The sequence below is a fragment of the Patagioenas fasciata genome, chromosome 3, assembly GCF_037038585.1.
Source record: "Patagioenas fasciata isolate bPatFas1 chromosome 3, bPatFas1.hap1, whole genome shotgun sequence".
Taxonomy (NCBI): Eukaryota; Metazoa; Chordata; class Aves; order Columbiformes; family Columbidae; genus Patagioenas; species Patagioenas fasciata.
In genome coordinates, this window is record NC_092522.1 from 88,174,776 (window position 1) to 88,197,506 (window position 22,731).

Here is a 22,731-nt window from a genome sequence, read left to right on the forward strand (position 1 = left end):
CTCGCCTAGACAGTCTCTCTCGCCCCCTCCCGGGAGGCGCATCCTTACTGGACATGCTTGTACCTGGGTATTTACTTCTCCTCATAAGCTCCGTCCGGCTACTTCGTTCCTCAGAGCGGCCCCGAGGGATCCGTGACGCCCACCTCGGGCCCACCTGTGAGGAGCGCTTGGAGACGGGGTGCTCGGGGTCTGGGAAGGGAGCGGTGGTTTAACCAGACTGAAAACCACCGAGTGACTCTCGTTAGTGTATCGATGCATGTAAATTATTGAGTGAAGTTCAAGGAATTCAAGTCAAACATGCTGCAATCTGCGCACCTCCTGATGGCTATGTACCCGTCTTGTGCTCCCTGAACAACAAAATAAAGGAAAAATACCCCAAACCCGCTAAAAATGCGAAGGATGCCAGTGCGCTGTGATGAGCTGCCCTCTAAATAACCCTGAAGCCTGGTAACTGCCAGCATTGTGTTTTGTCACCAAGCCCTGGCGTTGAGAAAAAAGGGGTCACCCACTTAAAAACTCAGGTTCAAATGGGCATCAGCTGAACGTTGTTTCCCCTTTCACAGAATCACAGAATGGCTGGGGTTGGAAGGGACCTCTGGAGATGTCTAGTCCAATGCACCTGCTAAAGCAGGTTCACCCAGAGCACATCATACAGGGATGTGTCCAGGCAGATCTTGAATGTCTAAAACCATTTTGAAAATCAGCCTTTTTTTTTTTTTTTTTCTGAAATATTTTATTGGTAGTAAACGCCCAGGGCGCTCACACACATATTTCTCGTTGCAGTAGTAAGCTCTTACATACCCCCGTGTTTCTGCCGTGCCAAAACCGAGATGATTACACTTGCATCCCCCAGTGTTTTACAATACTGCAGTACATTCTCCAAATGGAAAAGGGTAAGTGCGACAAAAGGGATTTTCACTTACCAGTTTTCTTTTAAATAGATGTATTTCTGTATTCTTAAAATACCACTTTGTAGGTCAAAGTAAGAACTTTAATATAAAAGGTTCAAAGGAAATGATGATAAAAATACCTGGAGATGACAGCAACAACACGTTGAAGCAGCAACAGGGTGTTTTCTCGGGAGAAAAGAAAACAAACTGCACCTGGTAATAGCATTCATGTTTGTTTTTTTTTAATAAATCTAAAAACTGGTGCCAGCTCATCATTGAAAAAACATGGAAGAGCAGCACACCCAGCTGTTACTGATCAGTTTTTACAGAAGAGGATATCATTTAGTGGAAACTATCTAACTTTTTTTTGCTCTCCTGTCCTGGTCCTTTTATTGAGTGGTTTTGTCCCAGTTGTAGAACTTTAAAAAGTGAAGCCTTGGAGACAGCTGGACAAAAAGTGAATGCAACTCTGTACAATCCCACAGAAAAAATCACCCAGCAGCTTGAATCTTCAAGCTTTATCATCACAAGTTTGTATAACGATGACCCAGGAAACCATGATGCACCACTCTGCACCTGACCAAAAAAGAGACTTAGAAACCTTAGTACGTCCTGTGCAATCACAGTTTCACACCTGGACATTTTGCAGATAATAACTGGTGGAGCTTCTTGTTGTTGTGAAAAGTCTCTCTGTTCTAAAGCACTCCCTATTCCCATTTGAGAAGATGTTTCATCTTAAAGTACAATGACAGCACTAATGGACAGGCCCAAGGACCCCAACTGATGTAATTTTGCTGGCTTTACCTTCTTGATGATTCTGTTTTAAGGGTCGAGCTGTGAGATTCAGGTGACTCTGTTGGGATCAGTTTTATTTCACACCAATGGAAATTATGCCTCTGCCGGAGCTGCAGCATTGGCCTATATCTCATAAAAGCTATTTCTCTTAAGATATGACTCTTAAGGATGGTGTTTCAACAAGCAATCATTGTATTAAAACGTCAAGAAAATCCCAGGATGCACACTACACATTTAAATGTTAGTTTAAATCAAAGTCTTTGGGAACATCTTGAATCTAAATTGCTGTTTAAAATCTATGTGCTTCAGGCTTATCATTTCTATCATTTAATGCCAGTCAGCAGCCCCAACATATAAGATAAATAAAATAAATCAACTGTTCCTAGAGTCAACAGACACAGTAAAATCTTTTGTATCTTAATCCAGATATATTCAGGGATTTTATACATACATCCAATATATATCTTTAGGTTTCTCATTTTCACTTAGGTTTCATCTGCTGCTCTTGTTAAGTCTACTTTGACCATATGAGTAGTAGGAGATGATCCTCCTCGGAGACCTTCCAAGAAGATCTGTGGTCTGGGTACGTTGCTAGAACTGTCACGCTTAGTCTGGGTGCCAACGTCTTTTGGCAAGTACACTTGGGTGGAATTCTCTCTTCTCATATGGCTGAGTTCAGTCTGCATGGCATGAGTTAATTTGCGGCGCAAGTTGGCCTAAAGACACAAAAAAGAATCAGATTTAAGCGAAATTATTTTAGACCGATGTGCTTCACAGACCTGGAATGTGGCCCACATCACCCTACTGCCCACGTCACTGTTGCAATTGTGGTGTGATAACTCCTGAACTAACAGCCTCGTACGTAGCCAACACAACTTGAAATCAGCTTTTTATCTGCTTTTATGTTTTGCTTTGGTCATTCTACTTCAAATTTTGTTAAATGCTGGAGCTTTTTTTTTCATCAGAATAAAATGGTGTTTTCATGTTAAGCTCTTCCGACCCTTCAAATTAATTTCAGTCGGTCTGAAAGCACACTGAGTGGAATGGCGGGCAGCTAAACCTCTTTGGGCATCTGAAACATAAAACAAGCTTGAGGATCCCACATATTGTGGATAATCAAACTACAGGATTAAGCCTTTGTCTGGTTTCAAACCAAATGTGATGAGGTTTAGGTGCTGGTGTCACGAAGTACCAGATAAAAGGGAAAAAATGCCTCTTTTCAGGACATTGCTTGCTAACCCCCTGGCAAGGGGCAAAAGGTAATCTATGATTAAAGCTCTCTTCAATCACAGAAACTGCTGTAGATACAACAACAAAGCCACTCCTCCTGGAGTGGTAATATTACAAAGTCAGAACACTTGAAACAACAAAATGTTCCTTATACCAGTGAGCCTTCTATGTCAGCAACAATGTAAACCACTGTAAACCATATGACATGTTGTGGTCATTGAAATATATAACATCCAGCCTCATGTGGTGGGATCCACTCCCCACATGTAAGTGAGAAAGTCCCTGGAGTCCAGTCCAGTCAGCGGAGACTGGAGTCAATGGGAGCTGGAGGATGGTTAAGTTGGCCAAATTCGGTGTTTGCAGCAGTGTGAATCAAAACATTCCCCAGATGCCACTAGTTGGGTCTCCATCAACTGGAATGGACATTGAAGCATCTATATGGAGACACACCTTGATATCTTAATCTACAACTGAGTCTTATGCACAGTGTCATCAAGGAAAATACAGAAAAGAACAATAAGGAATTTACAGAAGAGACAGCATAGAAATAAAGACAGTATCTTAGGTGTTGCGGGTTTTGTGTGGGATTTTTTTGGTTTTGTTTCGTTTTAATCTAAGGGTTTTAATGACAATTAAAACAAGAGCAGGCATGAGATACTGTTTCTCTGTTAAGTTTATCCCTCTTAAAAACTGAATGTACCTGTCGTAAGGAGCTATGCTTGCACAGAGAAACAAATGTGAGATAAAAATTTCACTTCTGACATCAAATAGGTGTTCTAATGAAGTCATATTTTAACACTTCACATTACTACAAGTTTTCTAGCCAAGTATGAACAACAGGAAAAAAAAAAACTCCAGGCATCTGCTCTCATCTTCTAACAAAACCTTCAAATATGTCTGATGTTCCCCTAAACGTATAAAATTCACAGATGCACTGGTAAGCTTTTTCTGCCATTTTAGCACTTTGATTGCAAATGTTGTATCACCACCATATTACAAATTCAGCATAGTCACAGGAGACTAAACACTTCTGCATGCATCTGGGATTTTTTGTTTCAATGCAGCATCACCAGCCTCCCATATGGACAGTTGAGTACTTTAAAGTACTTTCTTTAAATATTTAAAACTAATGAGCTACAAATTTGTTTGTGAATGGTCTTCAGGCTCAGCTATTGGGAAACACCCATTTTTGTTTATGCTAAAGATAAACCACTGACCACATCTTACATTTATTTATGTGCATTTGTTAATTACAGAAGCAAAGGAGGCTTTTCGCTAGGCCTCTTGTAAACCTAACTGGTTTCTTTATATTCCTCAGTAAGAACTATTACTTAGAATCCTTTAGAAGCCAGTTAACACTGGCAAGACTTCTCAGTCCAAAATTTTGGTTTCCTTTTTCCTTGGAGATTTCATGGCAAAAAGAACATCAGAAAGGAAACCATAGGCCTCCATAGTGCATGTGTTCACAGAAAAAAAAAAATAATCAACCCTGCAGTATTCTGTGTCCAGTTGATACTGGTAACTGCAATATTACCTGTACTCACAAGTTCACTTTGACTCAGTTGTGGAGATCAGGTGCTATATCTCAACAACTGCATGTGCTGGCAAACCACAGAAAGAAGCTTTTTAAATATATATTGCTACTTTGAAAGCTTTTATGTGTGTGGCTAACCTGCTGTGGACAGACTGTGATTTCCAATCCAACAGAAAATCATCATGATAGTATAACAAACATTTCATCTGGTTTATATATATAACACAAAACCTACTTGCTTTGTTTCTTATCACTCCAGATATCACCCCTAAATGAAAGAGGGATTTTTTTTTTTTAAAGCAGAATTGGGTTTAGCAAACATGAAGAATCAGGATAAAATGAAAAATCTTTCATTATATTAAAAAAAAGGCCTCATGCTTTGATACCGTTCAAGGATGGGTAAGTTAGCTCAAAGAATGCTGCTGCAGGGTCAAACACATCCGAAGGCATTCCTAACCATTCTGTCTGTCACTTACTCCATTTTTCCTCTTCTTACTTGATGGTGATGAATATTAACTTGCAATAAAGTTTTGCCTGAACCAAACCTTTCTGCAACTTTTTTTTACAAAGAAAGTATACAGCAATATCTTCAAACTGTTAAACTTATTTGAGTGTAGCGGAACAACTTAAAAATTCAACACTAATCAACAAACTCTTATTACTTAAAGGTGGCAAATGAAAAATCTGGAATGGACATGGCAGTGGAAGCACTGCTCAAAAAATTGGGAAAAATATGGAAAAAGTGGGAGAATGAGAAAGTCTAGATATATGGAGAGAAAATAAATGAAAAAAAAATATTGAGCCAGTTGTAAAGGAAGTGTGTATATTTAAATAAGATTATATTTATATTGCAAGAAATGAAAGTTAACAATAATTTATTCTGTACTTTGTTATCCAACAATGAAAATCTGGTAATAACAATACAAACCAATTTTATAGCTTTTCTTCTCAGTTCCCATTCATTCCATTCATAGGACGTCACAATAGTTGGAGGCAAAATATGAGTATCAGTTTGAGTACTACTGTCACATTTTATGGTTGTTTTAATCAAAAATCTGACTGCATTTCCAGCCTGGATGGAAAAAACAAACAAAACCACACACTAAAACATCATCAACAACAACAAAAAAACAAATGACAAACAAACAAAAAACCCCACCAAATCAAACCAACAAACAAAAAGGAACAAAACCAAAAACCAAAAAAACCAAGCAAGGCTTTAATGGTAAGAATACGGACATCTAAGAAAAACAGCACATAGATTTGCTATTTTTTAAAAGTAAATAGCCTGCAAACCACAAGTGCATAATGATTTTTACATTAAAAATAATTTTGTTCCCCCTGCTTAAAGAGAAGAAACTATTAAGTATTCAATGGATTTCATTTCTGACAGAAAGCCCTTCAGGCAGAGGCCACAGCTGAATTTCAGACTCACATATCCCGGGTGTGAGCTTTAGCCATTGGATTTTGATAAAAGGGGATCCCACCACCACCACACCAGTATTTTATGATGCCAGGACCTCAGTGTATATTTATGAATGGATTAAAAATCATAATTAGGAGAAGTTCTTACATCCCTGCCAGAGCTGGGATATAAACCATATCTTGGCTCGCCACGGGCAGTTCAAGACCACATACTTTGCTTTGCTAGGGACCTAGAGTTCACAGTGTAGCACACAGAATATCTATGAATCCAAATCAAGTCTTTGGATTTCACATGGTAGCACTGTCGCATTCACGATTACTAAGTTCCCTTTCATTTTGTAATATATTCCGTAATTCCTATCCCCAGATACCACCACACCCTCATCCAGCACACACTGATGAACTGCTGAGCTAAAGCTCCAGTTAATATGGTATCTGGCTTATCTTCTGTTGCATTTATTTACTGTCGCTTTAAACTACTTTTGCAAAAATGAGGAAAAGAAAGATCAGACACAGGATCTTCCTAGGCTAAGGACTAACAGCTTTTATTGCTGCCATGATCCTTTGGCTCTACATATTCTCCTATGAAGAGATAAGGTGAAAACAACATTAAAGCAAAATGTTTCTTATCAACACCCTGAAGGCCTAGAAAAGATGGACGTTCAGACACACTGTTTGGCAGGCAGACAATTATACTTCTTTCCTAAGGATGGGTATCATCTGTTCTCTTTATGTTATAGAAAGGACAGCCAAGCAGTGACACAACTGCTGTTCAGCAAGAGGCATGGGCGGTGTGTACCTGGGCATAGGAAACAAGGTCTTCAAACTGATGGCGAAGCTCAAGCAGTTGAATTAGCTCTGCATATTCTTTTACTTTTTCTACATTCAGTTGAATGAACTTATCTGGATCTTGAGCAAAGAGGTATGCAGCTTCTTTGGAACTGAAAACATAACATCTCTCCCTGTGCTTCAAAATTCCAATTGCAGGATTTCCTAAAAAAAAAAAAAAAAACCAACCAAAACAAGACCAAACCAAACCCCACAAAATAAAATAGTGAAGAGCATGATATCCAATACAACAGGCATCTGTAATCTAGATTCTGCATTCCCTTCAAGTAAGTTTCCCTTCCTTTTTTTTTTTTGTGAAATCAGAATAAATCCCTGAAAGTAAGTATTTAAATATAGAAATGTCTGTTTCATTGAGCCAGTACAACTGCTTTTGATCAGTTCACATTCAGCATGTCTTAGTGCACATCTGTTGGAAAAACAACAGGTAAAACACCTATAGCAAAGGCATAAGAAAACATTGCTCATAGCCCAGAAATGTTTCCTCTATAATCTCCAACAAATATTTGATTGCAGATGAGTGGTCTATTTATACCAAAGGGCATAACATTGAAATTAACTGAAGAAGCAGAGGAAGCAGCTGACAAGCTTGACAACAAATTAACAGAGAAAATGTCAATGAAGGCCAAACAACTTATACAGGAAAACACAAACAGAGCTCAAGGACAGTGGCAGGCTCTGCTTTAGCTGTCATTGCCCAAGAAAGACCTACAATCACCATAGATAGTGGCTTGAAAATACTAAATGACACTACTCAGTGGCAATCAAAAAAGCAAAAAGAATTGTCAGAAATTATTAGGATGCAAACAGAGGGGGAGAAAAAAACCAACATTGTAACAACCTATATGCTACATTGTAAGACAACATTTTGTTCCAACACAACAGAGTAAGAAAAAGTAAAATGAAGGGATCTGGCAGTGATCAGGGGCTTGGAATGCCTTTCACAGAAGGATGAGTTAAAGAAAAGAGGCCTCTTCAGCATTAAAAAGAAGGAACTGAAGAGAAATAATACGATATGGGATTATAAAACCATGAGTTGCATGCAATATAAAATTACTGTTTGCTAATTTTCCTAATAGAAAGACTATCAGGTCTTTGATGAAATTATCAAGCCAGAGCTTAAAACCATCTCAGAAAGAGGTACCTTTTCATAGTGTATATAATTATAACTGTGCGACTCTTTCACAATAAGAATATCCCATGGCAAACTCTAAATGGATTCAAAAAGCAATTAGATAAATGAAAAAGCTCTATCAAGGGTTATTCAACAGAAAGGGACGGGCACAGCATTTATCTGAGGAAATTCCGTAACCACTGGCTGCTAGAACAGGGAAGGATATATTTAAGGAAAGATCATCCCTACTTGATTTCTCATAATCTTCAAGTATTCAGGACTGACCACATCCAGAAATTTGACACAGGGCTAAGGAGACCTTCAGTCCAACCTGGGACAGCTGTTCTCATATGCAATACTACATAAGTGTAAATAATTTACATTGCCATAAAAACATCTATTTTTTAATACTGCCAAGAAATCACAGTATTTTCCTCCCAATCTTTTTAGGTTTAAAAAAGTTCTGTATGTAAAAGTTCTATAAAGGACAAGGAGACAGAAAACATGAACTGATGGGGTGACTGAAATAAGGCTTACTTTCAAGACAAACGACCCTAGAATATACAAAAAAATTCCTGATTAGTTGACTTAATCAGGTGGACTTTTGCATTCTTTTCAGAGAAGATTTTTGTACTTTATATCCACTATTTGAAAATACATACAACGTAGGCATGAATGGGTCTGTTTGCAACAGACAGATACACAAAGCAGAAGCAATGACCATTTTCCTGCATCTGTATTGAAACACATGAAAACCAATAAACAGAGCTGCATTCAGCTGCAGTGTAAGTTACACAGATGCATATATAGCAGGGGGAAACATTTATCCATCCCATCTTGTTTCTGCCTCTGCTTGCTCAGGCCTGTTTTCTCTTTAAGCCCTCCTGCCTTCTATTTAGGGCAGTTTATTTGTGTATTTTTAAAAGAAAATACTTCAACAGGGGAAATAAGTTGTCTGAGATGAAAATTACCAACATGAAAATACAGAACTCCAGCTCTGACATAAGAGGATGCATTCAGAATATGTCTCTGCATTTTCACTAGTACTCATGTGCATATACAGTACGGAATAAAAGCTTACCTGGGAGAGTGAGGCCTTTCACACCAATTGCGTGTGCACAGAAGCTGTGGTACTGGATTGGCAGCTGGTCAAAATTATCAATAGTCTCTGGAAAAAGCCATTCTTGGTTCTTGAAATCCAAAACATTCACTCTGATTCCTAAGAAAACGTTTAACAAACGAAGGATTTCAGTAACAAAACATCAGATGTTTAAAATACAATAATGTTACAGGATGACTGGATTACTGTGGTCTTTACAGGATGACCTGCAGAGCCAAGATCCCCAAAGCCAAACTTTAGTCCTGCCTTAGGAGAGATCCTACTGAAAAATCAGTCCTGCAGGAGCCTTTAGTAGCATTAGTTTGCTTTGCAAACAGGGCATGACAACAGGAAGGCAATATCTTGGTCTTCTATTTTGTTTTCATCCACTCACGTATTAAAAATGCCCCAGAGTACAACTTGATTACTAGGGGTACCATCTTACAAACTAACACTTCTGGTAATCAAAGCCCTGTTAAATTAGCCTTTTATTCTCTCCCTCCATTTCAGAAGTTCTGAAAGGTATAAAAAGATAAAGAAACTTAAGATATGTCCAAAAAAAGTAGAAATATTCTGCCATTTTTGTAAAGTATGTTTGTGTCTATTACATATGTTTTAATTTTATGTATAAAAATGAAAGCCCAAAGTACACTACATGAAAAATAAATCATCACACTGCAAGACTAATTTTCATTTACTGTGTAAATTCTGAGAATTAAAGAAATCAATGTATAGCACCTTCTGTAAATAAAATCAAAACCACAAAATCTTGGAAAATGAAGGAAATTTTTAAAAGTAATAACTTTTCATACCCTTGGTTTCTCTTATCCTTTCCTCATCACTTTTCACAGTCATTCCTTCCAGAAGAGATGATAGCATGTCCTCAGGAAAAAGCTGTGATTGGATTTCTGAGAACTGTTGGAGATTGTTCATCATATTTGTGAGGAAGTGTAGCAGTAGCATCTCATCCTGAAAGCCGGTCCAGAGGTTGGAAAGTGCAATAAAGAGAGGCTAGATAAAAAAGAAAATTATCTGAAATCCAACTTTTCTTTATGTCTGCAGTGTAATCCAAGTGCTGTGCAGAACAATCCCTGCTATGAACAGAGTGAGGCTGTTCTCCAAGGCCTTCAGCACACAGGAATTCCAGGGGATGTCATGTCATCTTTGCCTTTAGTGCAAGATTCTACCCAACCTAAGTTTCTCGTATCCCTGAGCAATTGTTAGGTTGTGCCACTGGACTGGCTCAAATTCAGGACTTTATTTCACAACTTCCATAGAAAGTAACTGACTTCCTTCAATGATTGTCATCAAAGAGTGACTTGTTTAACAGTAAATCCTTACGTAGAAAAAATGTTAACTTAGTGAAGACTTTGGTTGGAAAAGGGTATACAGCTAAATGTTACCAATATAAAGAAATTTCTATTAAAAAAATCAAACATTAAACCAAAGTTTTAAAAATAATCAAAAACTAGACTCCTCCAGATTTGCTCACAAGTTTGCAGACACCCAAGCAGCTCAAAACCTCAAAAGTGCAAACAAGAAACAAGTAAAATGCGTAACAGCAGCAACTTCAGTTCTTCTTTCAACATTGAGATTCTTGGCATTTATATAAAATACACATCCTATTCCTTGTTCAGCACAAGACTCATCTGCACATCAGAGGAGCTCCCATCATGTATGTCCAGAATGTATACCTATAGGACAGAATGGTACTTTTCTACATTTTACTCCAAAGCCTTTCCCAAATACGTCACTCTGAGGCCATGCTTGGTATTGAGCGCTTCACTGACAACACGGTTTTATAACTGAAAATAAGGTGGACAGGAACAAGAAAGACCAGAAGGAACGCACCTGTTTAAATGCCAAATGAAGTAAAACCCCACCTATATGTGTAAACTATCAAGTGTTGTTATTTTGTCTGACCTGTTCTGGAGCGACCTGGTACCACAGCCCCCAGGCACACACAAACTGAAGTGTCAGATCCCACCTGAGCTATACCTCTGTCAAAGTGCCTGTCCCATGAGTTGCAACTACAATGCCTTTACAGGAAGTGTAAAAGATACTCCTGAGTAGGTGAGAGGTGGGCATGATCTTCCTCCCTCTTTCACATTAGACTTTATTTTGCTTTCTTTTGTTTGGAAGTCTGAAATATAACCTATGTGTGAACTGCATGCTAGTTCAGCAGCTAACTATAAGAAATGAAAATGACAAACATATTACACAAAATAATGAGCTCTTCCATGAAAAGCAAATTAAATGAAGCTGGTTTTTTACATATTTCTCTCCCATTTCCCTTTCACCATGCCGTCATAATAATCCCAGAGTTTCACAGGGTCATCAAGCACTCTCCTTCACAATACCAGCAACTAACATTCACATTGCAGATTTGATCTTAGGAAGGCTCCAATTGTGCCTCTCTAGGTGCTTGTTTTTCACAAATCATGCAGAAAATAACATGTTTTGAGATCTCCAGACTGATAAATTCATCTGAGACTGGCCAACAGGTTCAGAAGCTATTGGAAGAGGCAGGGGCTGAGAGTCCCCTCACAGAAATCTGATTTCTTTAGAAAAATTACATCAAGGAGTCATACTGTAATTACAGGAATTGCTATCTGAAGGTACTTTTACAGAATCACACTCTGATGTGCTGTTATCTGTCACCATTATGTACCTACCATGTCTGCAGGAAACAGAAGAGAACTTTTGCACAAAACAGGAAAATATCACTGTAAATCTACAAATACTGACAAATTACTCAAGACACAGCAAAATGCCATTTATTTCCATCTCTCCCTTTTCGCACCTTGCTTTTCTTTTATCTTGAGATCAAGTCCTTTAGTTTTTTTGCCCCTTCAAAAATCACTCATGCTGTTACAATAGAGAAAATAATGCAGTGCTTTTCTGAACACAAGCTATGCAAAAATACACCAGAAAAGTACTTCAGTATTTTTTTATAATTAAGAAGAAACGGGTTTTCCATTCAAAATACTTACAAAAACTTCATCGGTATTTACAGAAACCTTATTCTGCACTGTGTTTTTCAACTGCTCCATTGTTGCTGTGAACTGCACATTCATCTTTTCAACTTCTTGAGCACTTGTAATTACATCAGACTGAAAAGAGAACTTACTTCAGGTAAGAAGTGTGACAGTCAAATAACCAAGTATTTAATAATAAGTATTTACTTAGTCTCTTCATTCAACTATTTTCAGACAATGTTCTAAGGAATGAAATGCACTCTAACTTTCCACAAAATCAATTTTTCCTTAAGTGTTCAGGCATAAAACCAGGTGCTTCTCTCAAACATACGCTAGTAATTTTTTAATAGAAAATCTCTACACCTTTATAGTGAAGAGAACTGAAAAGAATTGAAGAGAGAAATATTTTTCTAAGCTTTATTTTATACAAGAAAATCTTATAAAACCCTGCTCTTTGTCAAAAGGCAAATTTAAAGACCTTGATAAACAAAACAAATTTCAGTAATTTAAATTCTATTCTTCAAAAACTTCTGATGACTCCATATGTGTTGAGGATGTCTGCAGACTAAAATCAAGGTGACTTATGGACTGAACAGAGATATTTTTTTCTCTCATGCCTTTTGGGGCAGAGGATCAGTATGCAAACAAGAAAAAAGTCCTGCTCTTTTAGCCCTCTGTTAATGAAATTAAACAAACAAGGAAACCTCCAGAAATCAAATGGAAGCGCAGTCACACTGCAGCAAACAATTAATCCATTTTGTCTTAACAAAAGTCTGCAAGTTAGGTACAAAGTTCATCATGACAGATGATGTAGGTTCTCATATATTGAGATAAATATGATTTCAGATATTTCTGAATTAATTTTTCTTATATTTCTATCGTGTACAAGTACGTAACTTGAATACATTCCATCTGTAATAAAAACCTACAGGATATAACATGATGGTGTCTCACCAGAAGGATGCAAAGGAAGGCCTCATATTGTCTCACATTGAACAGAGCTTCTTTCAGTTTAAAAGAGCTAAGCTGTGTACATCTATCTTGGTCTTCTTGCATGGATTCCAACAGAGCTGTGTACTGGTGGGCTCGTGCTTGGCAAGTATTAAGACCTTCATCGAGAGTCTGTGTAGCTGATGGAATGGCTTCATTCAGAACGGCTGGCACTGTTTATATAGAATAAATATGAGATACATACAAAAAGAATTATCAAAATCATTGGCAAATGGTTAAAGTGCAGTATTTGAGCAATGCAGTCTTCCAATAAAATTTTGATTTCTAAATTTTGTCCTTATATTCATGCATTTCCAAATGCTTGCATACTAGATTTGACCACCGTATCTGACTAGTCGAGTAGTTTCAAACAGTCAGAATCGCATGTGTGGAAATATCACAGTCAAGTCAAGGACTGTGAGAAAACTTGCTTTACAGTATATGCACTTCAGTTGCTACTGCTGACATGGGTTTCCTGAGGGACTTTAGGCAATTTGCACTATTTTCAGTTCTCAGTTCCCTCATTTGTAAAATACTAATAATAACAGCAGGCTTCCGATTCTCTGGGTACTTTGAGGTCTAACAGTGCTCTGAGTCAAAGATTGCTACTAAAAAGAGAAGATGGATACTACATGAAAAAACATGCCTATGCAGTTATTAAAATTCAGCATGAGTACTTAAAAACCCCACAAATTCCCTCCAAATGGCACAGGTCAATAAAAACTATTTTTTGCTGATGCAGAATATACTATAAATTATATTTTTTCTTTAAAATTTCATCATGGATAGCAGACAACCACACACTGAATATTGTGATAGGTTTTGTTAATTAAGCAGACATCTATGCAAGGAATAGGATAAGGTCTAGCCACTTTCTTTAACTGCGCAATACAGCCCTGTGTTGTGTGTGTTGAATTTCTAATGCTTGCAGCATCGGCAAGCAGCAGTACAGTAATAAGGCTTGTGTTATGTCCAGTCAAAACCCTGTGAGCATAGAAAAGCCAGATTTAACAAAGCTGGAATGGGAAGTAAATTTGCACAGGTCTAGCCACAGGTGGAGAAAGCTCAGCACTTGGCTGATTTACTTTTTTGGAAACAGGGTAAAAAGCCAAGGCAGAGCCCTGCTTCAGCAAGTCTGCTGCTAACGTGTAAATTAAAGCTTTAGCAGTCTAACTACTGGCCTTAAGCATTAAGGCATTCTAAGAGTATTCATGCTGTGTTTTTTCCATCTGTTTAAAAGTGATACATGAACAGGTCAGTGCAAAGAAGTTGTATTATCTATTTTAAGCAGTTACAAAATCTGCAGATATTACAGTGACAAAGACCACGTGTTGTAAATCATGCCTTTTGTATAACCACAGTAGCTGAATGTTCCCTTATGCTGTAACCCAGGCCCAGCGAACCTTGAAGAGAGCCAGCTGCAACACAGAAAGGTGCCATTCGTGGGAAAGTGTGTATTATAAAAACAGAAAACCAACAATGCTTTGCTTGGCATGTGAGAAGAAAAAATATCACCAAAATCTAGAAAGTTGCTTACTTCTTTCTCTGATGTGGTAGGTATGGGGTTTTTTTCCCTACTTGTAATGCTTTATTTAAAATACTGTCTAGCTAAGCAAGTGCTTTGCTTTCCAGTAAAGCACCATTTCCTTATCAAGAGAGGTATGTGCTATAGCCTTTGTTCCTGAAACTTTGGTCTTGACTTTTTTTGCTTATTAAAGAAGCAGAAAGATTCAAAATACGAAAGATTTTTGAGAACATGTTAAGAATCTGAAGGGGTTACTCTGAATTAAAAGGATACAGATAATGCCCCAGCAACTTTTAACACTTCTCATCACACATAATCAACAGAAAATTGTAACTGAATTGACAGTGTACTTTCAATATTTTAATTAACTGCTTTTAAAGGCAAATGCTACATATTTAATTCACGTAATGGCAAGGGATCAGGGAACAAATTACCATGAGGTAAATGAGTGCATCAAGTTAATACATATAATCCTTCCACATCAACCAATAGCTAAAAAATACACAACTCTAAAAAATACACAATAGCTAAAAAATACTCCACATCAACTCTTAGCTAAAAAATAACAAATATGTACTTTTCCTTCAGATCTACAGAACCAGGGTTGAAGCCATTTATCTAGAGAGATGGGCTATTATTGGAGGTGCTCCAGTGAAGAAAGTCAGGAAGAATTTATTTGGAATACACAGTCCAAATACATTTGTCTACTTACAGTCATCAATGCTGCTTCCTCCCTTCCCACATTCCTTGTTGTACAACCGAATCCCTGTGACTAGCATGGCAAGATTTTTCAGCTGTTGCTCTTTGTTCTTCTTGCTGAGTGAGATGAAAGTATTCATCTCTGTCTGGGGGAATACACTCTGCAGAGCAGCTATAAGCATTACAAAGGGTGAGAAAATGCTCAATATGAGAGAACAGAAAATAAAATAATTAAACAAGAAAAAATACCCTCTCCTGAACAACTGCAAAAGATGGGAAACCCATGGCAAATTTAGACTTCAAGGCTGAGCAGTGACAGTTTGGTTAGTGAGCTTTCATCAGAGTTTACCACATCTGTATTTAAAGATCAGCGAAGAGAAGGAGAATTTTTATTCTTCAATAAGAAAAGCCCAGTTTCACAGCTGAGAGTTTACTGACCTGTTACCTCCCTGACAACCTGAATATCTGTTGGGGGTCCCAGGCCAGAGCTCAGCAGCACATAGCTAACAGTCTTTCGATACACATTCTCCGTTTCTTCTTGCACGCGAGGATGACTATCTGTGATTTCTCTGAGCACACGGGCCAGCCTTCCCTCCAGAACATGGTGCTGCTCACGGAGGAATTCAGCTAGGAAAAAAGGACGCTTAGAAAGTGCTATCTAAATTCTTTGGAATTTGGGTTGTACAGAGGGTGTAATTCAACTTAAGGTTTCTGAAGCACAGGTAAGTGGCAGAGAGGTTCAAGATACCATATCCTTATAACTAACAACAGTGGAGCTAAACTTTAACATAATTAGCATGATTAACATGAGTCAGTTGAGTCCAGAGAACTCTTCAGGCCAAACTGAGCAGCAGGTGTCTGGTTCTCTGGACTCTTCTGGCTGCAGTAGGACATAACACACACACATATTTTATACACACCTGAAGTTACACACCCAAATCTGAACACTACCCAGGATCTCAGAATCTTACTGGACTTACTGAACTTACTGAGTCCAGAAGACTTTGGAGCAGCTTCCTAATGTTGGTAACAATGCTAACAATAAAATATAATAGGTTAAAACTCAATTAGAAAGACTGATAAAACATTAAGTTCTCTTTCAGATACATGAGTGCAGTTCTGGGTACTGGTTCTTTTTCAGATACACAGGTGCAGTGCAAGTTTTTTGTGCTGAAGGCAGCTAGCCATTGCAAAACTGAAAGCATAACTGTTCTCAAATGATCTAATACACTACATTCAGTAAATCTCTCAGACTGGATGAAATGAGTTTACTCTCTAATGTATATTTTTTCCCTGCTATATCCATATGGAAACACCATGCTCCTATGTAGTATATCTATCCAGGGAGATTTATTTTGCTTCACTGCCAGTAGTCATTTAACAGGAATCACTATTAGCTCTACAGAGAGAGATATTAAATCCTAAACTCAGCATCAACTTCTATGAAAACATATTTGAAATTACCTCGGTTTGCATAGTTCATATCAAAGTAAACTTGCATCTTAATTGTGCTCAGAGATGGGTTTGTTGTATCAAGCAATCTGGTAACACAGAGCTAAGAAGAGAGACAGAGGAGCAAGTTCTTATTGCTGGGGAAACGTCTGAACCAACAGTGACTATGCTATACATTTCATAACATCAGTAGAGCCCCCTCACTACTATTCTCTCTATATAAGGCATTTATAAGGCATTTATTTACATGAGAAAACATGAAGTCCAGTCTTTAGCTACAGAGCCATGAGAATAAACTGGCATTAACATTTTGAAAGTGTTCATATAAAAATAAAATGGCATTTTAGTAACAGGAACAGGTAGCAAATACTGCTGTAGTCTTAACTAAGTATTGGCTCTCAACATCATGTCAAAATTACCTGGATAAGATTTTGCACATCTTTTTCCATAAGGATTTGATCCACATTAAAGTCATTTCTTGGATCTAAAACAACAGCTTTCACCTAAAGATTGCCAAAAGAAAGCTATTAATTTACATCTCAACATATACTCTTCGCAACTAACCTTCTATTTTCTGATAAATCTCAGATGCAGACAATATTTCTTTACTCTTCTTTTTTTCCATTTCCATCTTTGATAATGAAACAGAGTTACATCATTTCACGTGTTGATAGTTTCAATGTCAGTTCACGGACATAAGTGAAAAAAAAAATCTATTTGTGATACAAAATTTGCGGAGAAATATTTAAATATATCTCCTGTAAACATCTCCTGGAAAAATATTTTTCTAAGTAAAATTTTATAAAAATCCATCATAGCTGTTTATAAACTTCTCAGTTGGTGTTACGTGCATGAATATTAATGCTTACCATTTGGATTAAAAAAGATCCATAGTGTTCTGCATACAGGGAAGTATGTCCATGTTTGTGACTGGTGTGCATGCTGGGTGTCTTGCCAGGCACTTTTACAAGTTTTTTACTCATTAAAATTTCCATGCTTAATTGATTAATACTGCTTTTGAGACCAATGTATTTTTTAAAGCCATGGTGTCACCATTAGGAAAAATATGGCATACTAACAGTACTGCTGTGAACAATTTGCATTCATGTACACGTTCATCAAGAGCAGATTCTGTTCTTATACCATAAATAAAGAAATAAATTAGCTCCATCTTTCTCCAGACACAGCTTTGCAGGTACATTCACAGTATATTCTGCAGCAGTGCTGTGTCTCCTAAGAGTATAATGCCAGAATGTATAACGTTTATTAGGATATTTATAGTTGTCTACGAAGGGCAACACTGAGATTGATTTAATTTCATTTTTAGTTTAAGTGGGATCCAAGCCCACTCTTTCAAATATTCAGCCCATTTATTCTACCTGGCCCTGCCTAAACTGAGAAACAAACAAAAGAATCCATCACAAGAGAGGGAAGATGTAAATGCTGAAGAATAAACATAGCTGCTGCAATAAACATTCATCGATGTGTCATCCCTTTTTGATCATTATGAGAGTGGAAAGAAATGTTTTTAAAACTTGGGAACACTTCTCTTTTTCACTTTAAAAATAAATAAATGGTTTATCTGGTTGTAGGAGAAAACTGAGGGAGAACTCTGAGTTCAAAGACTTCCCAGCACTCAGAACCCGCAGCCTTTTCAGGGCCTTGTATTTGGATAGGTAGCATTTCAGAGGAATGAAATACTTTTTCAGGTTTTTAGAACCCTGTACTGAATATCACTGAATACACCTTTACAACTTCTCAATGTGGTCAATTGGAAACCGAGATATTCAGAAGTTCAAAACATCCCGGAAAGCCTGGGCCAGGCTGCCCTGGAGCTGCCATTGAAGTTTGTGGACTTTTAAGACCCAAGGAGTGAGTTCTGTCCTCGCTCCACATCTCACTCAGTCCGAGGAGTGTCAGCCGGCAGCTTTGGGGGAACTGTTCATCTCATGTAAAGTTGAGCCCCCACCTCATGGAAACCTTAAAATACGGTTTGAACTGCCAAGCTACAGGCACACAGGTTTGAAACCTCTGATCTGTATGCTAGCAATACATATTTATCTTAATATTTTACAGTCCATAACAGAATTTGAACATGATTAGAAAAACACCCAGATGAAATAATAAAAAAACCCCCACCTCTAAACGTTTAATTTGCTCTTACCATGAATGCCACCAAGGTTTCAGAAACAGATTGTCCCCGGGCGGCACATTCTTGTCCAATTTCACGAACAATTTTCTTGATGACGTTTTCAGTCTGGTTGCAAGCCATGCTGGACAAACACACACCTTAATGGGAATCACATTTATTTCAGATTTTGGGTGCGTCTTTCAAGGTTTTTCCACGAGGACCTGAAGGTCCCTCTCGCCCCTGTACCGCCGGCCGGCTCCCGCAGCCCCTCAGCCCTGCCGCTTCCCGGGGCACCCCCCTCCCGACCCCGCAGCGTTCCCGCCGCCCCGGGCCCCCCGGAACGTCCCGCTCCCACCTGCCCCTCCGGCCCGGCCCGGCCCGGCCGACGGCAAACGGGGAGCGCGGCCCGCAGGCGCGCCGGGCGTTGCCATGGGGACGCGGCCCGGCCTGGGCCGCTGGCGGGCCCAGCGGCGGGCGGTGTGGGTGCATGTATGGATGTGTGTGTATGGGTACACAGCTGTGTATGCAAAACACGAGCTTACATACAACGTGGGTATGCACGTAAAGAAATATGTGTTTATACAGTATATATACACATATACATATATGCCTGTGTATATGCAAAACATAGGTATGCAGAGGCATAGGACTATGTGTATAGGTGTACATAAACATCTGTATGTGTATACAAACCATGTATGTGGATGCCTATGGCTATATATAGATACACATAAACATACCTGTGTACATATAAACATGCATAGGGTACATGTACCTAAATATATACAATATATATGCTTATGACTAGGCAAAGCATGTATGTGAATATGTAGAACATACATACCGCGATATGTAAGTATTTATAAACATGAACATGTACGCGTATATACAAACCAAAGGCAGCCAGTCCACCAGCGCCAGGGCGCAGGCATCACCCAGCATCACATCCCGGACCAGCTGCTGCCACACAGCCTGAGAGCACCAGACATCATCTGGGTCTTTGGAGACCCAGTCATTGTCCAGGTTGCTGCAGACAACATTCCTCTACCATGGTCCCCTTTCCCCTGGTAGATCCTCCTTGAAGGGATACTTCTTCACACCCCAGAGGAGCCACATCCAAAGGCTACGGGCAGCCCCCCTCCTGATCTCCCTGTCAATGTGATGGTTGTTCCTGAGAGACTCCAGCTGCTGCTCCTCCAGAGCCAGACCGCTGGCCCCCATATCCCAGCACCAGAGCAGCCAAGCCGCAAGCCGCTTGCCTGGTTGGTTAGTGGAGTCTTTCTGCGCCTCTCACACCCCTCTGGGGAAGAGGCGACAGATTTCTGCCCCTCCCCTGCCTCCTGTTGCCCTCCGGGAGCTGCCTTGCTCCCTCCTCCTCTTCCCTCACCAACAGGGTGGAGCTCTCCTTCTGCTGCTTCTCTTTGGAGGCAGCCGACAGCCGTGGCTCAGTGGCAGCTGACAGCAAGGTCTCTGCTCCAGCAGCCATGTCCAGTTGCATGTACTTGGACACCGAGGCTGGCTTGTCCCAGTGAAGCTTCTGGAGGGAGGCCCAGTAGGCATAGGCCAGGGCCCAGCACAGGTGGCACAGGCGAGGCAACTTCCTTCTGCGACATAAGAGAGCCAGTCTTGCTTTCAGGGCTCATCCTTGCTGCTGGAGGCGGTGGTTCCCCCCGGGTGCAGTGGGGTTACAACCTGCAAGCAGCAGCCCAGTGAGCCCCAAGTTCATCTTCAGCTCTTGCACACACCACTGAGCATGCTGTTGGATGAAAGCAATGCCTTGCTGTAACTAGTTCAGTTAGTCAATACTCAATTAATTCAAGCTTTTCCATGTCAGATAGAGGAAAGAATAAGAGTACATTAATTAAATTTACAAGCCATGTCCCTAAAAGGCAATCAAGTAAGCTCAAAAGGTGCAGCGAATGCAGGGATAACAGCTGACAAGCTGTACCAGTTTTCAGCTGATGTATTTTTTTCCCTTTGGTTCAAGATGTCAGATACAGAGGACTCTGGTGAGAATCCTGATGGGAGGAAAAGATGATGTTTTTCCTCTGTGACCTCAGACAAGTCGTTCTTACCAGTAAAATTAAGATGCTACCTGGCAAGTAGCTGTAGGATAACATCCATTTGCTTGGTGTGCATAGAAAGGTACAGTGCAATGAGTCCCAGCATCACATCTGGGAAATGCTTTGGGAAGGTCTGTGCAGTAGGTATCAAAACAAGACTGCAAAGGACATTGTGAAGTCTTAGGCTTCACTCTAGTAGCACAGTTAATAGGGCTTCTTAATATGTCTTCTGCATTCTCATTTAAAAAAATCAATATCTGTACGCTCAGTAATTACTGCAAGACATTTATCAAGAGAACAAAAATCTACAGGACCACTTTTTCCACAATGAGGAGAAGCATTCACAGCCCTTCCCGGAGCAGAAGCGTGTTGCTGTTAGTGAGCTTAGGGTCACAGAGATTCCCCTCAGCACTTCCCAATAAATCACACAAGAACCAGCTCTTCTGCAGTTGCAGGTGGGGAGGAGCAAGGGGAAAAGAAGAATATAGTTCTGGGGATTAAAAGGAAAAATAGAAGGTGCCACTACCAGGTTTCTCTCTACAGGAGCAAATTTCAAAAGTCAGTGATAAAACCTGATGCTCAAAGCAGTGACAGTAATGCTTTCTTCTGAGAAGATTATCAGCTAAAAGCGAATGGTTTTACAGATTTTAACCAAGCACTATCTGCAGTAGAGATAGTGGTGGAATTTGCAATTTTGCAGCCACAAAAAGCCAGCTCCCATCCTATAACAGTCAGAGGCTATGACTAACACATTCATGGGCTTACACAAATACTTTCAGAGTAGGGAGCCATAGGTAGGATTTTTCCAGGTTTTCAGTATGTATGCAGAGCCTGCTTAATTGTGCAGTTTTGGCTTGACATTTTGAAGGCTTTTTAAGAGACAATTTAAAGACCATTTCAATATACTCACTTTTCTTCTGGTACCTGTGTCTTCATCTGCAAGTAGCACAACCTCTGCAGAGCAAAGCAGTTGTTGCTCAGAACCAGAGAGGCACATCATACGTGCTTCAGCAATTGTTACTTCAGACTATCTTTAGTCTGTTCCCAGTGACATATGGTATGTTTGTGGCTGTAGCACATTATGCTGTAGCAGATCATGCCTTCCAGTTCGATTTTACCTAAAAGGTTCACATGCTCTACTGTGCAAACCAGAGCACAGCAAGTGAGGGTTATCAAACAATTCTCTCCAAAAATACGCTCTTGATCCTAACAAAAAAGCCCTACACCCTGACACACACTCTGACACCCCTCATCTGAGTGACCAGTATTCACAGTCATATTAGTTTGGCTACTTTCTGAAGGAATAAGAAGCTATAAGAACATCTTCAATTGAAATAACTGACACTCTTTGATAAACCAAATTTTTCTGTTGTCAGTAGGACACCTGCAAGCCAAAGAGCACTTAATTCAGGAGACAAAACATTGGGAATAAATATTATGAGTGACTATATCACAATGTCACTGCATTCGTGTCACAGAAGCTAACGTTATATGGAACTTCTGAAAAGCCAGCACCAGATCACATCCATAAACTCTAGTAGGATACATCCACCTGCCTTACACATTTTTAGGCTGCGGCAGGAAGCTTAGGAACAATTTATCTGCAGCTTAGAATCATAGAATCATTTAGGCTGGAAAAGACCTTTCAGATCATCAAGCTTATTGAGAATTTAAATTCTTTTATTGTTTTAAGCATTTTAGTAGTATTAACTTGTATTTCAGATAGTACTAGAACTGAAAAGTTACAAACTGCCAGCAGCATTCCTACTACAGAAAGGAGGAAAGAAAAGGACAGCAATTTGTATGTTCTCCAAAGAAAAACGTGGTTTCAGGAGAGATTTGCAGTCTCTACTAGACCACAAAAAAATTTAATTTGTTGGTGAGCTACTGTTTCATGATGAAAGCAGTTGGATTTCTCCCCTAGAATTAGTATTAACTTTAAGTTTTAAGCATAATTCCT

At 39.2% G+C, this 22,731-nt stretch overlaps 1 protein-coding gene across 1 annotated transcript; it reads right to left on the reverse strand.

Annotated features, from left to right (window-relative positions):
• Window positions 1-780: 780 nt before the first annotated feature.
• On the reverse strand, window positions 781-19,133 carry CFAP206 (cilia and flagella associated protein 206). Its single transcript, XM_065834913.2, has 13 exons — window positions 19,064-19,133; window positions 18,742-18,866; window positions 16,997-17,080; window positions 16,590-16,680; window positions 15,564-15,752; window positions 15,139-15,297; window positions 12,866-13,074; window positions 11,927-12,046; window positions 9,746-9,944; window positions 8,916-9,053; window positions 6,674-6,867; window positions 5,378-5,521; window positions 781-2,401 (listed from the first exon to the last, which is right to left on the reverse strand). Exons 2-13 carry the CDS (start codon window positions 18,847-18,849, stop codon window positions 2,171-2,173), a joined length of 1,866 nt encoding a protein of 621 aa, XP_065690985.1. The 5' UTR covers window positions 18,850-18,866; window positions 19,064-19,133; the 3' UTR covers window positions 781-2,170.
• Window positions 19,134-22,731: the final 3,598 nt, after the last annotated feature.